Below are 17,107 nucleotides of genomic sequence, written 5' to 3'. Positions count from 1 at the left end.
CCCATGTCTATTTCCGGCCCAAGTATCCTCCTTCCTTATATGCTAAGGTATAAAAGCCTTCAATTACATCATTTGTCATTAATTCACATTAAAGCCTCAAGCATTAAATCTCTTGCATAGCTTTCTCTCTCTAAACACTGTTTGACTTCGGCATCGGAGAGGTCCTCCTCGGATCCACCCCTGAGGCCAGTTTACGTGTGTTTGCTGTGCAGGAAACCTTCGGCCCAGCATCATTTGGACCAGATTAGTCTTTATCCACTTCATTGGACCTTCGGCAAGGTCCCATTGTTTTCACCCGAAACAATTTGGCGCCGTCTGTGGGGAAGACTTTCAAAAAATCTTTAAGCCAATTAAAACCGTCTTGCAAAAATCTTAGTAGCAATGGCTAAGAACCGCAAGAACAAGCGACTAAGTCAAGGAGCAGGAGAAAGGCCTAAGACTCCTACACCATCACCTTCTCCGGACCGGAACTCTTCTAAGGGTGCCAGTTCGGGAGGATCATACCGGGAGGATTCCCTTTCTCCTGTAATTCACAACTCTCATCATAGACCGAGTCCTCCTTGGTCTAACAGAAGTCAGTCCGATCATAGGACTCAATCAGTGCCCCAAAGCCAACCCTTGACCATCCGCTCTCACTCTCACACTCAGCCGAGGACCCCTCTAACGGGGCCCAACTCGGAAGAAGTGGCAAGAGCGCTGGCGGTGCTCATGGAAGCAATGAGGGCACAAAATATGCCTCCACCTCGTGACCGAACTCCTCCGCATACTAGACATCAGCGGAGGAAGCTCGACCAAGAGGGGGGAAACCTCCCTCCTTCAGGGAGCTGGAAGAGTGGGAAGAGGACACCTGGAGGACTGAAAGGGAGAGGAAAAAGAACCCTCACTTTTTCAAAGAATCCTCTACCTCTCGGCCAGATACTCATAAAAGCAGCAGCTCCGCCTCTCGGCCAGAAACTGTTCGCCGAGAGCGACCTGAGACTGTTCGCCGAAGCGTACTTGACCGACTCGGCAGCAGGGAGCCGAGTGTGCATAGCCGCCTCTTATTCCCTGTAGCCGAGGCCCGAACTTCCCAGCTAGGGACGAAAACCACTCTTACCTCTCTAAGAGGGCAGAGCGCGGTCCCTTCGGCCAGGAACAAGGGTAAGGCGGTGATGCTTCCTACCAGTTCCCCATTCGAGCAATGGATTTTGGAAGAGCATGTGCCGACGGTTAAAATCTCGTCGCACATTACATATGATGGAACTTTCGGATTCGAAGGACCATATTGCCTCTTACGAGGGGCACATGCATCTTTGCCCTAGGTCCGAAGCGACCTGGTGCAAATATTTTCCCACCACTCTCAAGGGGGTCGCGCAAGCATGGATCTCCAAGGGAGTAAAGGAAGGCTCTATAACGGGGTGGGACGACCTGTCCACCAAGTTCAAGAGCAAATTCTCCATGGCAAACCGAGAGAAGACCACTGCAGAGCTCATGGGCCTGCAGCAAGGGGAGACCGAGAGTCTCCGGGACTACTTGACTCGTTTCAGCAACGAGTGATCCAGCGTCTCTCAGCTGGACCAGGCACTGGCCTTTTCGCAATGTAGAATGGCTTTCAGCCCGGGAAGTTCCTTGAATTCATGGTCATGCACACCCCGCAGACCCTGGAGGAGGCTCTGAACGCCTCGGATAAATTCATCCGAGCAGAAGAGTGGAACAAAACAAAATCCCAACCCCAATCCGGGGTGGGAAGCAAAAACAAACGTCTGAAGGCCAAGGCTAGAAGGCGAGAGGAAAGGCGAAAGCCTCAGAATAATCTCCGGCCAACGAGCCGAAGAAGGAAAAATCTGCTCCTTTCACAGGCAGATATGAATCCTATACTCCGCTGACCCTCCCGCGCGCTAAGATCTACAGTGTGACGAAGGAAGAGCAGAGTTATAGGAAGCCGAGATCACTCCCTGAGTGGTATCAACGCAAAAATAAAAATCAGTGGTGTGAGTTCCACGAATCACCAGGACACAACACTGAAGAGTGTATCCAGCTGAGGGACCAAATCGAAGATATGGTTCGGAAGGGATACTTGAAAAAATACATCGCGAATCACCGCGAGAAAAAAGAGGCTGAGAAATCCGAAAGGGACTCTCGGCAAGAGCTCGACTTCCCCCGAAAGAACAACAAAAATTCGGAGGGAAAATTCCCTCCAATCAACGTTATTTCGGGAGGAATATGTTCTCGGAGGGAGCATAAACGTCACCTTAGGGATCTGACCCATCAGGTGAACAATGCCAGCATTCAGCCTCCCCAGTCGCCGGTGCCGAACATGAAATTCACATCCGCCGACTGCCGGGGGGTGACGTACCCTCACGAGGATCCGTTGGTAATTATCGCCACGGTGGCCAACCACGATATCAGCAAGGTTCTTGTTGATGGTGGCAGTGGAGCAAACATTCTGTTCCGAAAGGCCTACAATCAAATTAAGCTGAAGCCCAAGCACCTCACGCCGGTACCCTACCCGGTATCCGGATTCAATGGGGCTTCGACTTATCCAGACGGGAAGGTAACACTTCCTGTCACCGTCGGTTGTGATGAGGCAGCCAGGAATGTCATGACCGAATTCTTAGTCATCGACGCTCCTTCTGTGTACAACGTGATCATGGGGAGACCCATTATTCACGAGATCCAAGGGGTAGTCTCGACATACCATCAGCTGATGATCTATATCTCGGATGTCGGCTATCCCGAAAGGATCGAGGACAGCCAAAAGGAGGCCCGAAGGTGCAACTACCTCAAGCCATCCACTAGTCGTACAAAAGAGGACGACGAGGATGAGGAGGAGAAAGATAGGCAACCAAGTGCGAAGAAGCCGAAAGGCCTAAGTGCTTCGGCTCAAGGAGACCTGGCCAAAGAAAAAGGCCCAGGAAAAGAAAAGGCTAGCTCATCATCTGAGTCGAAAGACTCAGAGAGCCAGCCGAAAAAGAAAAAAATCTGGAACCCCTGATGACATAGACAGCAGGCCAGAAGACGATGAGTCCAGCCCCACGGCAATGAGCTGGACCAGCAGACCAAAACGGTCGAGTTGACCGAAGGAGACGCCGAAAAATGCGTTACAATCGGGCTGGATCTTGATCCGAAAGTCCGCGTCGAGCTTATCCAACTCTTTCGGGATAACCGAGATGTGTTTGCTTTCTCGGCAGCTGACATGCTCGGGATAAGCCCAGACCTCATCTCCCATAAGCTTAACGTCGACCCAACGTGTCGTCCAGTTAAGCAAAAGAAGCAGAATTACTCCGCAAATAAGAACCGAGACATCGCAGCCGAGGTCAGAAAGTTACTAGATGCAGGCTTCATCAAACCCTGTCAAAATCCAGAATGGCTGGCTAATGTGGTGATGGTTCAAAAGGAAAATGGCACCTGGAGAATGTGCGTTGACTCCACGGACCTAAATAAGGCGTGTCCGAAGGATTTTTATCCCTTGCCGAGGATCGATCAGTTAGTCGACTCGACAAGTGGCCACGCCTTGCTTAGTTTCATGGATGAATTTTCTGGGTATCATCAGATCTTCATGCATCCCGACGACCGAGCAAAGACGGCATTCGTCACGAACGCCGGGGTGTACAACTACAAAATGATGCCCTTCGGATTGAAGAATGCGGGGGCAACATATCAGAGACTGGTGGACCAAGTTTTTGCCGAGCAAAAGGGCCGAAACATGGAAGTCTACGTTGATGATTCAATCGTCAAAAGCAAAAAAGATGAAGACCATGTTAAGGACCTGGCAGAAACTTTTGCCACCCTAAGAAAGCACCATATGAAGCTGAATCTGAAGAAGTGTGTCTTCGGCGTGAAGTCAGGGAAATTCCTTGGGTTCATGGTCAGCAAAAGAGGGATTGATGCCAATCCTGCCAAGGTGCAGGCACCGCTCGATCTTCCCGAGCCGAAAACAAAGAGGGACGTTCAGCGGTTCACCGGAAGAATGGCATCCCTTTCGAGGTTCATCTCCAGGGCCTCAGATAAGGGGTTACCTTTCTTCAAAGCCCTGAAACTCCCAAAAACAAAAGAGCTCGTATGGGAGGACGAGCAAAAAGAAGCCTTCAAGCAGCTTCGGGAGCACTGACTTAGCTCCCAACGCTGGCTAGCCTAGTAGAGGGAGAGTCCCTGTACTTGTACGTGGCTGTCAGCCCAGCCACCATCAGTGCAGTGCTGTTGAGGGAGGAAAATAAAATTCAGCAACCGATCTACTTCGTCAGTCACACTCTGACGGATTCCGAGACCCGCTACCCCTTACTCGAAAAAGTTGCTTATGCGGTGGTGGTGGCTGCTCGGAAGTTAAGACCCTATTTTGATTGTCAACAGATAGTGGTTTTGACTGATCAGCCGCTGGAAAAAGTTCTCGACAAAGTTGAGAAATCTGGTAGGCTGGCCAAATGGGCTTTCGAGCTTACAGAGTTCAGCATCAGCTATCAGTCGAGAGCAGCCATAAAGGCACAAGCTCTGGCGGACTTCCTGGTCGAATGCTCGTACCAGGAGACACTAGATGATGAAAAGAAAACCTGGACCGTGTTCACGGATGGATCCTCCACCGTGAATGGTTCGGGGGCAGGGGTGGTTATAACCTCTCTTGAAGGCAAGTCCTTCGAATATGCACTAAAATTTTCATTCAAAGCTTCGAACAACGAGGCCGAATATGAGGCGGCCATTGCCGACCTAGAATTGTGCATCTCGCTGGAAGCCGAACATGTTTTTATGAAAACAGACTCTCAGCTAGTTGCATACCAGATTGGTGGCAATTACGAGGCCAAAGAGCCCTCGATGATATCGTACCTCGCCAAGATCAAATCAGTTATTGCAAACTGAGAAATTTCGAAGTTCTGTTGATCCCAAGGGGTCAGAATGCTCAAGCCGATGCACTCTCTAAACTTTCTAGTTCAACTCTCACCGAGCTGAACCGGTCGGTTTACGTGGAAGTGCGCCGAGAAAGAAGTGTCGACGAAGCACCTGAAGTGTGGTGCGTTGACCAGGAACCAAGCTGGATGGATCCCATCCTAGCTTTCAAGCTTCGGGGAGAAATTTCCGAAGACAAAATTTTGGCCTCCAAGCTGAAGCGAACCGGTTCAAGGTTCATTGTCTTCAAGGGAGAGCTGCTGAAGAAATCCTTCTCGGCCCCGTTGCTGAAGTGTGTGGGGCCGACAGATGCAGATTACATCCTTCGGGAAATTCACCTCGGCATATGTGGGAACCACATTGGGGGAAGGACCTTAGCCCACAAAGCATTAAGGGCAGGGTACTATTGGCCCACCATGATCTCAGACGCTAAGGAGTTGGTCAGAAAATGCGAAAAATGTCAAAAATTCGCACCGGTCATCCATCAGCCAGCCCAGGAGCTTCAGCCTGTGCTAAGTCCACTTCCATTTGCTCAATGGGGGTTGGATATCCTGGGCCCATTTGCGGATGCCGCATACCAGAAAAAATGGTTGATAGTCGGTGTTGACTATTTCAGTAAATGGATTGAGGCCGAGGCAGCCTCGAACATTACAGAGCAAACTGTCAGGAAATTTATCTGGAAGAATATCATCACCCGTTTTGGCATCCCGAAAGTGTTCGTCTTTGATCATGGAAGACAATTTGATAACCTGCCGCTGAAGCGGTATACAGATTAGTTCGACATCAAACTGGCATATTCAGCGGTATGCCACCCGCAAAGTAATGGACAAGCCGAAGCTGCAAATAAACAGATCCTGAATTCCCTCAAAAAGAGAGTGGAGGATCAAAAGTCCAAGTGGCTGGAGGAGCTCCCAGGAACACTCTGGTCCCTTCGGACAACCGAAAAAGAGGCAACGGGCCATTCACCCTTTGAATTGGTATATGGTGCCGAAGCCGTTCTCCCAGTGGAGATCGGCACTGAAAGCCTACGAGTGCACCACTTCTCGGCCGAGAATGAGCAACTTATGAAGAAATCTCTCAATTTCCTTGACGAAGTAAGAGACTCGGCCCGAGTAAGAATGGCTGCATACAAGTAGAGAATCAGTAAATTTTACAACCGAAGAGTCCAGGCAAGGCCTCTCAAAATTGGAGACCTTGTCCTTCGGAATGCTGTTGCAGTACAAAAAAACCGAGTTTATGGGAAACTCTCAGCTGCTTGGGAGGGACCCTATGAAATGTATGAAGAGCTTCAGCCAGGAACATACCGGCTTCGGCAGTTGGATGGAACTGAGCTGAAAAATCACTGGAATGCTGATGTACTTAAAAAATATCATGTGTAAACCCTTCGGGGCAGAACAATCTTTGTAAGTACATTTTGAATTATTAATGAAAGGCCTTAGAGCCACTATTTTCTACAAACATTTGCAATCTTTACTTTTCCACTTTTTCTTTATGCTATCTACTCTTTAAGGGTTTCCTTCGGCCCTGTCCAAAACCTTCGCCCTCAGAGCACCAGGTTTTGGATTGCCGATAAACTCGCCTTTTTAAAGAACTCTGGTCTTTCAGCTGGGGTGAAAACCTCAGTAAGACTTGTTCTACAAGGCAATGAGTCTATGGACAAATCTGGGATATTGCCTTAACTGAGCCTTGTATCCCAGATAGCCATTATTTGAAACACTGCCTTCGGTTGGCCCTGTGTTTGAGATATCCATTTTTAAGATAGACAGAAAATCAAGAGCAAAAGCATAAACTGGTAGAAAATAGACAAGGAAAACAATAATGATCTTAGAAATCTGAAGAACAAGTCTTCAAATCTCTGGGGGGGGGGGGGCAAGAAGCACAACAGATGCAGACTGCCTCAGCTGAGACCTCTAAGCTGAAGCTTTGTACTTAGCAAAAAAAAAAAAAATCAATCAATGCAAGTTCAAAGCAAGGCAATATGAGGAAATATCAAATTCATAAATACGAAATCATGCTCGGATTACGAGCTACAAACATAAGTGTTCAACCAAACTAAAATATAATATCGGCAGCCGCCCACAAGCGGAAAATAACGGCTGCCGAAATGCGTACAAGGCAAAAAGTAAATAAGTTTGTACATTGAGGCAAGCTGAAGCAAAAACAAAGGCAAAAAACAGTCAGAAGCGGCATCCATCATTTTAAGAGCACGTTGATCCGCAAGATTCTGAAGACGACTTTCTCCTGCTTAGCCCTGTGCTCGGCTTTCTCCTGCTTCAGCTGGGCAAGTGGAGTAAACTGGAAATGCTGAAGGTCATCTCACAGGTCAGGGTATGGTTGTAGACAACCTGCAAAACCAGAATCGAATTTAAGTTAATAAAAAAGTTACAAGCAAGTGGAGTAAACTGGAAATGCTGAAGGTGCAGAAACTTATTACATACCTGCACCAGCAGCCTCTGGTTGTCTCTAGCTGGATCTGGTACTGAAGGACCGGGTTCGGCAATTCCAGCGGTTGCCCGAACAGACCACTCTCGGACTTGCTCCATTTCAGATAATTCAGAGCAACCGCCGACGTAAGCCTCAGCACTTTCCCTGTATCTCCCCCAGATTTCGGCCCTAACGCCATCTGGGATGGAACACTTCTTGGCTGAGAACCCCATGTCCCCAGACTGGAAAGACTTGAAAGAGGGGAACGAAGTTGATGGAACTTCGTCCGCTTTCTCGGGCTCGGTCGTTGCCCCTCCTTCAGTACGGTCCCCTCCAGCCTGGACCCCTTCAGCCTCGCCGAGAGGTTGACTTGTCAAGGCGTCAACCTCTCGCTGAATCTCAGCAGTGAAGCCCTTAGGGGCCTCGTCTTCATCAGTAGCCGCCTCTTCGGCTACTTCAACAACTTCAACCTCAGGGAGCTCAGCAGCACTCCCCTTGTTGGAAACCGCTTCAGGAACCCCCTCCTTTGGATCAGGAGTCTGCTGGTCCACCTCCATGTCAGCAGTAGGAGGTGGTGGAGGGGTCTTCGGCGGTGATGGAATTGGCGGTGGTGGCTGAGTCGGGGGCGGAGGACCCCCTGTACCTCTTGGAACCCTACCTCGGCCAGCAGCAGGTTCCCTTATTACTACGCCAGGCATCGTCCTCAACGTGAAGTCTCCCGGACCCATAACAGCTGGGCCCGTCCTTCTTCTCTTCCTTTGCCCCAGAGGCTGGTCGTCCATATCGTCAAAATCCGAAGAATCGAGTTCTAAAAAGTCGTCTGACGATATTGGAGCCTTCCCTTCTCTCTTTCTGCCCTCTTCCTCAGACTACAGAAGTGGAGGGGCAAGGAGGGATCATAAAAAAAAAAAAAAAAAAAAAAAAAAGCAAGTGCTGAAAGCCTTACCAAAGTCCTCGGTCGAGCCTCGGCAGCACCAGAGGTCCCTTCACCCCTTTCCAGGGAGTTGATGGCTCTGGTCACTTCTGCAGCAGCCTGAGCGACGAGTACTTCTTCGGCTAGTAGGGGCCTCAGAGGATCCTGCTTCTCCCACTAAGGCTTCTGCTTCAGATAATCTGCAGCAGCCTCGATCTGAAGGCCCGTCGAGTGTAGGTGCAGCGGACGATCCTTCGGAGCAGTAATTGCTGAAGCTCGGTCTAAGATGACCCTTTCAGCGTTTACTCCTAGCCGATCGTAGTCGATTTCAGAGGTAGCCTCGCTCAACTCTGAAAGGAGAAGTTGAAGGTTAGCCTTAAGATATAGACAAAGCAAATGAAGCAATAACAAACTAAAGTCCTCGGCCCCAACTGAAGGTACTTACCGCCTCTGTGCTTTCGGCTGAAGCCGACAACTGCCAGCATCTTCTCTTGGAAGACGTAGTGGTTATCTGAAAGCCATCGGGTTGGGATGAACTTCATTCGGCCAGTCCCCCCAGGGTTTTTCTGCTTCCCGAAGAAGCTCATCTGCTCATAGCTTGGGTGGCTAGCGGCATCAGGGTCTTCGGGACCTAAATCTTTCATGTTTGGATCGGGCCTGGAGAGATAACGGGGGGCCCCAAAAAAGTAGGGGTGCTCCGGATCAGCAGGAGCCCTTACCCAGATCCACTGGCCTCTCCAGTCCTTATCCGAAGAGTCGTTCGGCCACATTGTCAGGTATTGTGGATGGCTCTCGATCCGCCACCAGCCAACCCCATGATGACCGTATACACTTTGGGTATTCTGCACCAGCTGATGCATCCTTCGGAAACAGTGCAAGTTCGGTTCAACAGCAAAGAACCGGCATACCCATAGATAGGTCATCACCCGCCGAATGCTGACGGGTGTCAACTGGCACAAGGAGATCCTGTACTTTATCAAAATGTCCCTGACGAAGGGATCTAAAGGGAACCAAAGCCCGTACTGAAGTTGCCGAGTATATACCCCCACATACCCAGGGGGAGGGCGATGAATTCTGTCAGTAGGCGAAGGCATTCGACACCAATACCCGTCTTCCTCAAGGATGCCATAATGCAACTCAATCTGTTCGGCAAACCGATAAGATTCGGCATGCCTAACCCACCAATAATAAGGGGCATTGTCCCTCATGGCTCTCTGGGCTTCGGCATTTTTCCATTCAACATGCCCGGGTAGCAAATCCCAAAGTACAGGAGGCAGATCTTCCTCCTGTTTAGCAGCCCCAGCCTCGGCACCCTACTGAGGGGCAGCCGCGTTCAAGGGGACCGCCGGAATCCCCCTTTCCGGGTCTTCCTCGACGCACTCCCCATTCCATACTTCAGCGCGGTCCCTAGGGTTCCTGGCCTGACCTCGTCTTCCAGTCCGACGAACTCTTAAGCGAGCCATTGATGAATTCGCGAGAAAGGAAGTTGGGAAAAGAGGAATTCTTTGAAAAAAACTAAGAAAATCAAAAATTCGAAGAAAAATTACCTATATGAGAATCGAAACTCGCCGATTCAGTGGGTCGGAGCAACGGGTTGAGCGTCAAGCTTTGATTTCGGGTGGGGAGTGAAGTTTCGAAGCGGAAACAATGGTCTTTTAGAGAGTTCGAAAGTGAATTGGTGAAGAAATGAGGAGAGAAATGGCGAAAGAAAATGGGAATTTCGAAAGCCAGAGTGCTTAATTTCTCTTAAAAACCTCCTTAAGTAACCGTTAAACACTCTCTCTCTTAATTAACCGCCCATTATCCACTCAACTTCCCCACTAAATATCCTAATTATAGTTATTTAGTTAATGACTGTTTAAAATTTAAATCTTTTGATTTAATTAAATCATTTACTTCCCTCCATTTTTATTGGATTCAAACCCGACCCGTCATCCTTCCAAATCGGGTCTGGGGGACAAGTTGTTTGGGTCCAATTAAGCCAATTGGGCCTAGTCATTAAATGATCCAATATTCCGAGGTCAAGGCCCAAGCCTCCTTTAAGCCAAGTCAACATAAGGTCAAGTGGTCCAAATTGTTATGTTAAGCCCATGACTATTTCCGGCCCAAGTATCATCCTTCCTTGTATGCTAAGGTATAAAAGCCTTCAATTACATCATTTGTCATTAATTCACATTAAAGCCTCAAGCATTAAATCTCTTGCATAGCTTTCTCTCTCTAAACACTGTTTGACTTCGGCATCGGAGGGGTCCTCTTCGGATCCACCCCGAGACCAGTTTACGTGTGTTTGCTGTACAGGAAATCTTCGGCCCAACATCATTTAGACCGGATTAGTCTTCATCCATTTCATTGGACCTTCGGCAAGGTCCCATTGTTTTCACCCGAAACAGGATGTAATAATAATTTTCTTTCCATTTTTTTGTGACAATTATTCAAGTGTATTTTTATTTATTTCCAAGAACGGCTCACATACCTTTCTATAGTAATGTCACATGCGTTGTGGCCATTGTGGGAGCACTCGGTAGCTATCATATAAAGATCCACTATACTTTGGTCCCAATAGATTTACGAATTAGATAGCTTTTTAAAATTTAAGCTATAAATGTAATAAATATTACAAAATTGCTGTTTTTATTACTTTGATTGTACTGTATTATTAGCAGCATGCTAGATTGCTAGGAGACTGTCTTTTTTTTTTTCTATAATTTTTTTTTACATAGTAGTAGTAGTTAGAAAGTAAATCGATTCATTTCTCACTAGTCAGTAGTCAATTGATTTTTTTTTTCTTTTAATTAAAAACTATATTACATGTTTAGCTTACACTTGTTAATCGAGTCTCATAATTTATAAATACAAAACATGTTAAATTAGAATGGTTCACTTTAGGAGTGATTTTTAGCTGTTTGCTCCGCAAGAATTAGCAAGTAAGAAAATTAAGAATTTTCAATATGCTTAATTGTACAATTCTTTATGGTTAAAATCTTCAAAATGCTTGCTTAGAATTCTCTAATCCCTTGCCCATAAACATCTTATGAATTTGAAGAGTACATAAAATATTCTCGAATAATATTCATACCTTGATCGATAGTAACCTAACATCTCTCGTTGTATTATGACAACATATCTTTGCATTATTAAATTGATGGCCTACTCTTATCTATTGCTATCATACACCTCTTTATGAAGCATTTCCTAATGTATCTAGTTCACAACTTCACAAGTTTAAGTGAACAAAAATATAAACACTTGGCAAGTTGCTTACTTAAATTTAAGGACATTACTCTAAACCAAACATTTTGAATGTTTGAGATTTTTTTGTTTTTGACGGGGAGATTAGTTGACTTACAAGGCTATATAGTTGGGCGAATCATTTGCTTTCATATGCAATTTTTTTTTTTTTTTACCTAGTCTAATTAATTAGCAATATTTAATTAATAAAATGGCTATCATCTCAAGTGGATTTGGTAGTTGAGCTATGTAACGTGGGTTATCTATTGAGTAGTTGTTGACAAGCCCTATAAATTTGATGTGATATGATAAGAATTATACTCATAATGTGTCCATTATTTGTCCATTAGCACATCAACTTTGTTGATAAATCACTTTTGACAAGGAATGGCACATAAATTCAAGATAGATTGTGGATTAATTATTTATTGTTCATGGTCATGTATATGTTAAGTTAGTCTATAATAGTATAATCTATTCTAGCAGCTTCATTATCGAGTATTTAAAAGAGAGTCGAGTTATTAAGAATTTAAGTTTTTCTAACCTAATTACTATATGTTTACCTTTCTTGTGAAATGGGTTGCGGTGTACGTAAATAGATAAAATATATGATTAAGATTTGAAGCCTAGAAACACTGGGTTTTGCAAATGTATTTTAGAGCATTAGTTTTACTACATACGCATGTGATTGATGTATTCAAGAATTCATTAATTGTGTCATTGATGAGAGTGACAGATAGCTCAAGTGGTCAGAGCTTCTCTCCCGATTTTAGGAGAATTTGGGTTCGATTCTCATCCCCGCCCCTGTGGCTAGAGCTGTCAAAAGTTAACCCGACCCGAAATACCGACTCAAACCCGATTATTAACCGACCCATATGAACCCGAAAAAATGATGACCCAAATTCGACCTGAAACCAACCCTAGACCCGAGTATGTGAGACCCGAACCTGAATATGAATTGACCTAGAGATGACCTGACCCGAATGTAACCCGTAAATTATTGACCTGAACTGAACCCGACTTGAACCGAAATAGATCCAAACCCGTTTTAACCCGTCAAAACCCGAATTTAACCCGAACTGTTACGAACCTGACCTGAATTCAACCCGACCGGTTCCTAAAACGACCTGAATTTAACCCAACATGTTACAAACCCGACCCGAAATCAACCCGACTTGTTATTTTGAATCGACCCGACCAGACCCGAATTTTACCAGACCTCTTACTAACCCGAACCAAAAACTCAACCCGATCTGTTACTAACCCGACTCGAAATCAACATGACTTGTTATTGACCCGACCTAAATTCAACCGAAATTGTTCCTGACCCGATTTCAAATCACCTTAAATGCAATTTAGACCACATTATTATTGTTGATCAAAGCATTTTGTCTTGGGAGACCAAGTTGGTTTAGGCCAGCAAAAGAAAGGAGCATCATCCTCAAATTTAAGAGTTAAATATAGTATATATTTGTTGTATGGTCAAAGGAGATTATTATCTTCCTAAATTATAGACTATACTTCCCTAGTATATTGCCATATATATTATAGTCAAAGGAAATAATTAGCTTGACAAAAATGATAATTATCTATTTATAGTTAGTTAAACTCGAATATAACCTGACTTGGAAATGACCCCACCTGATTGTAACCTACAAATTATTGACTTGAACATAACCCGACTTGACTCCGAGAATAAGCCAACTTGGAAATGACCCAACCTGATTATAACCCGCAAATTATTGACTTGAGCCAAACCCGACTTGAACCTGAGAATGACCCGACTTGAAAATGACCCGCCCTGATTATAACCCACAAATTATTAACTTGAACCAAACCCGACTCAAACCCGAGAATGACCCGACCTGATTCTAACCAGCAAATTATTGACTTGAGCCGAACCCGACTCGAACCCGAGAATTACCCTAATCCGTTTTAACCCGTGAAAACCCGAATTAAACACGGCCTATTGTTCAATCGACCCGAATGTAACCCGACTTGTTATTAAACCGACCTAAACCCGACACAAACCCGATAAGAAGTATGATTAAGCATGACCTAACCCAAACTCGACCTGCATTGGTTATGGAATTACTCCGAATTGAGCTGATTCGAGTTGACCCGATTCAGTCTTACCGACCCAAACCCGACCCGTTTACCCGAATTGACAGCTCTACCCGAAACCTCCAAAATTTCTTAAAAAGTGTGGATATTAGCCTTCAATTTTTGAATTTTTTGACTTTTTTTCACTCGGAAATAAAAATTGCCGAAATGTTTACCATGGACCCTAATACCCTTCGGGATTCCAATTGGGTGGGTGGAACCATCCAATTTGCCTTTAAACGACTAATTTACCAGCTTACAACTTGTACCGATTTCATTAACTCAAGCTTACCACGAACATTTATGACAACATATAATGATAATATATGGATCCTAAAGGTATTATATGACCCCGAGATGTATCCCCTAAAATCTCAATGCTTTTCGACACCGGGCCCCAAAACACTCGAAATTTCACAAAAAGCGTGGATATTAGCCTTCAATTTAGGAATTTTTTATTTTTTTTCGCCCGGATATAAAAATTTCCGAAATGTTTACCATGGTCCTAAATACCCTGCATGAGTCCAATTAGGTGAGTGGAACCATCCAATTTGCCTTTATACGACCAATTTACTGGTTTACAACTTACACCGATTTCATTAATTCAAGCCTACCATGAACATTTATGACAACAAATAATGATCATATATGGTTCCAAACGACATTATATGACCCCGAGATGTATTCCCTAGAATTTCAAGACTTTTCGACACCGGGCCCCGAGGACTCCAAAAATTCTCAAAAAGCGTGGATTAGCCTTCAATTATTGATTTTTTTGACCTTTTTCGCCCGAAAATAAAAATTTCCTAAATGTTTAACATGGTCTCTAATATCTTCCAGGAGTCCAATTGGGTGGGTGGAACCATCCAATTTGCCTTTAACGACCTATTTACCGGCTTACAACTTGCGCCGATTTCATTAACTCAAGCCTACCACAAGCAATTATGACAACATATAATGATCATATATGGTTTCAAACGGAATTATATGACCCCGATATGTATTCCCAAAAATTTAAAGGCTTTTCGACACCGGGCCGCAAAACCTCCAAAATTTCTTAAAAAGCGTGGATATTAGCCTTCAATTGTGTAATTTTTTGACTTTTTTTCGCCCAGAAATAAAAACTGACGAAATGTTTACCATGGTCCCTAATATCCTCCGGGATTCAAATTGGGTGGGTGGAACCATTCTATTTTCCATTAAACGACTAATTTACCAATTTACAACATACACCGATTTCATTAACTCAAGCCTACCACGAACATTTATGACAACATATAATGATCATTTATGGTTCCAAACGGCATTATATGACCTAGAGATGTATCCCCTAAAATCTCATTTTATTTCGACTCCAGCCCCGAAACCTTCGAAATTTCTCAAAAAGCATGCATATTAGCCTTTAATTTTGGAATTTTTTAGTTTTTTCGCCCGGAAATAAAAATTGCCTAAATGTTTAACATGATCCCTAATACCCTCTGGTAGGGGTGGAAATTCGGGTTAGTAGGTCGGGTTCAGGTCAGATTTCGGGTTATGGTTAGAAACAATAAAAAAAAATAGTGTAAAACTTAATATTATTATGAAATATGAAATTTTGGTCAAATCGGGTCGAATTCGGGTTATTCGGGTTTGTATTGGGTTCCAGTTTCTCTTAGTAAATTCGGGTCGGGTTCGTTCGGGATATCGGGTCGGGTTAAGGATTGCCAGCCCTACCCTCTGGGAGACCAATTGGGTGGGTGGAATCATCCTATTTGCCTTTCAACGATCAATTTACCGATTTAAAACTTGCGCCAATTTAATTAACTCAAGCCTACTAAAAAAATTTAAGACAACATATAATGATAATATATAGTTCCAAACGGCATTATATGACCCCGAGATGTATCTCCTAAAATCTCAAAACTTTTCGATACCGTACCTCAAAACATCCCAAATTTCTCAAAAAGCGTGGATTTCAATTTTGGATTTTTTTTTTATTCGGAAATAAAAATTGCCGAAATATTTACCATTGTCCCTAATACCGCCGGGAGTCTAGTTGGGTGGGTGGAACCATCCAATTTGGCTTTAAAAGACCAATGTACCAGTTTACAACTTGAACAAATTTCATCAACTAGCCTACCACTAACATTTATAACAACAAATAATGATCATATATAGTTCCAAACGGCATCATATGACCCAAGATATATCCCCTAGAATTTCAAGACTTTTTCGACACCGTGCCCTGAAACCTCCAAAATTTTTCAAAAAATGTGGATATTAGCCTTCAATTTTGGAATTTTTTGACCTTTTTTTGCCCGGAAATAAAAATAAATCAAAATTGCTAAAATGTTTACCATGGTCCCTAATACCCTTTGGGAGTTCAATTGGCTGGGTGGAACCATCCAATTTGCCTTTAAACAGCCAATTTACCGATTTACAACTTGAACCGATTTCATTAATTCAAGCCTACCACGAACATTTATGACAACATAGATAATATATGGCTCCAAATGAAAATATATGACTCCAAGATATATCCCCTAAAATCTCAAGCCTTTTCGACACCGGGACCCCGAAACCTCCAAAATTTCTCAAAAAACGTGGATATTAGACTTCAATTTTGGAATTTTTTGACTTTTTTTCGCCCGGAAATAAAAATTGCCGAAATGTTTACCATGGTCCCTAATACCCTCCGGGAGTCCAATTGGGTGTGTGGAACCATTCAATTTGCTTTTAAATGGCCAATTTTCCAGTTTACAACTTATATTGATTTATCGGTTTACAGCGGCCAATTCAATTAACTTGCACCGAACCCAACTTGAACCGAAATTGACCCAAACCCATTTTAACCCGTCAATACCTGAATTTAACCCGACTTGTTACGAACTTGACCTAAATTCAACCCGATCTGTTACTAACCCGACTCGAAATTAACACGACTTGTTATTGACCCGACCTAAATTCAACCCAAAATTTTCCTGACGACCTGATTTCAATTTACCTTAAATGCAATTTAGACCACCTTATTATTGTTGATCAAAGCATTTTGTCTTGGGAAACCAGGTCGGGTTGGGCCAGCAAAAGAAAGGAGCATCATCCTCAAATTTAAGAGTTAAATATAGTATATATTTGTTGTGTGGTCAAAAGAGATTATTATCTTCCTAAATTATAGACTATACTTCCCTAGTATATTGCCATATATATTATAGTCAAAGAAAATAATTAGCTTGATAAAAATGATAATGATCTATTGAACTCGAATATAACTTGACTTGGAAAAGACCCGATGTGATTGTAAACAGCAAATTATTGACTTGAACATAACCCGACTTGAATCCGAGAATGACCTGACTTGGCAATGACCCAACCTGATTATAACCCGCAAATTATTGACTTGAACCCGATAATGACTAGACTTGAAAATGACCCGCCCTGATTATAATCCGCAATTATTGACTTGAATCGTACCCGACTCAAACCCGAGAATGACCCGACCTGATTCTAACCCGCAAATTATTGACTTGAACCGAACCCGACTCGAACCCGAGTACCGTGAAAACACGAATTAAACCCGACCCGAATGTAACCCAACCTGTTATT

At 44.1% G+C, this 17,107-nt stretch overlaps 1 protein-coding gene across 1 annotated transcript; it reads right to left on the bottom strand.

Annotated features, from left to right (window-relative positions):
- Nucleotides 1–7,130: 7,130 nt before the first annotated feature.
- On the bottom strand, nucleotides 7,131–7,979 carry LOC110733694 (proline-, glutamic acid- and leucine-rich protein 1-like). The gene is made up of 2 exons (XM_021913780.1): nucleotides 7,296–7,979; nucleotides 7,131–7,202 (listed from the first exon to the last, which is right to left on the bottom strand). Exons 1-2 carry the CDS (start codon nucleotides 7,977–7,979, stop codon nucleotides 7,131–7,133), a joined length of 756 nt encoding a protein of 251 aa, XP_021769472.1.
- Nucleotides 7,980–17,107: the final 9,128 nt, after the last annotated feature.

The sequence above is a fragment of the Chenopodium quinoa genome, unplaced genomic scaffold (assembly GCF_001683475.1).
Source record: "Chenopodium quinoa cultivar QQ74 unplaced genomic scaffold, ASM168347v1, whole genome shotgun sequence".
In the NCBI taxonomy this organism is placed as follows: Eukaryota; Viridiplantae; Streptophyta; class Magnoliopsida; order Caryophyllales; family Amaranthaceae; genus Chenopodium; species Chenopodium quinoa.
The sequence above is the reverse complement of the archived record's forward strand: the minus strand, read 5'-3'. Positions and strand labels throughout refer to the sequence as shown.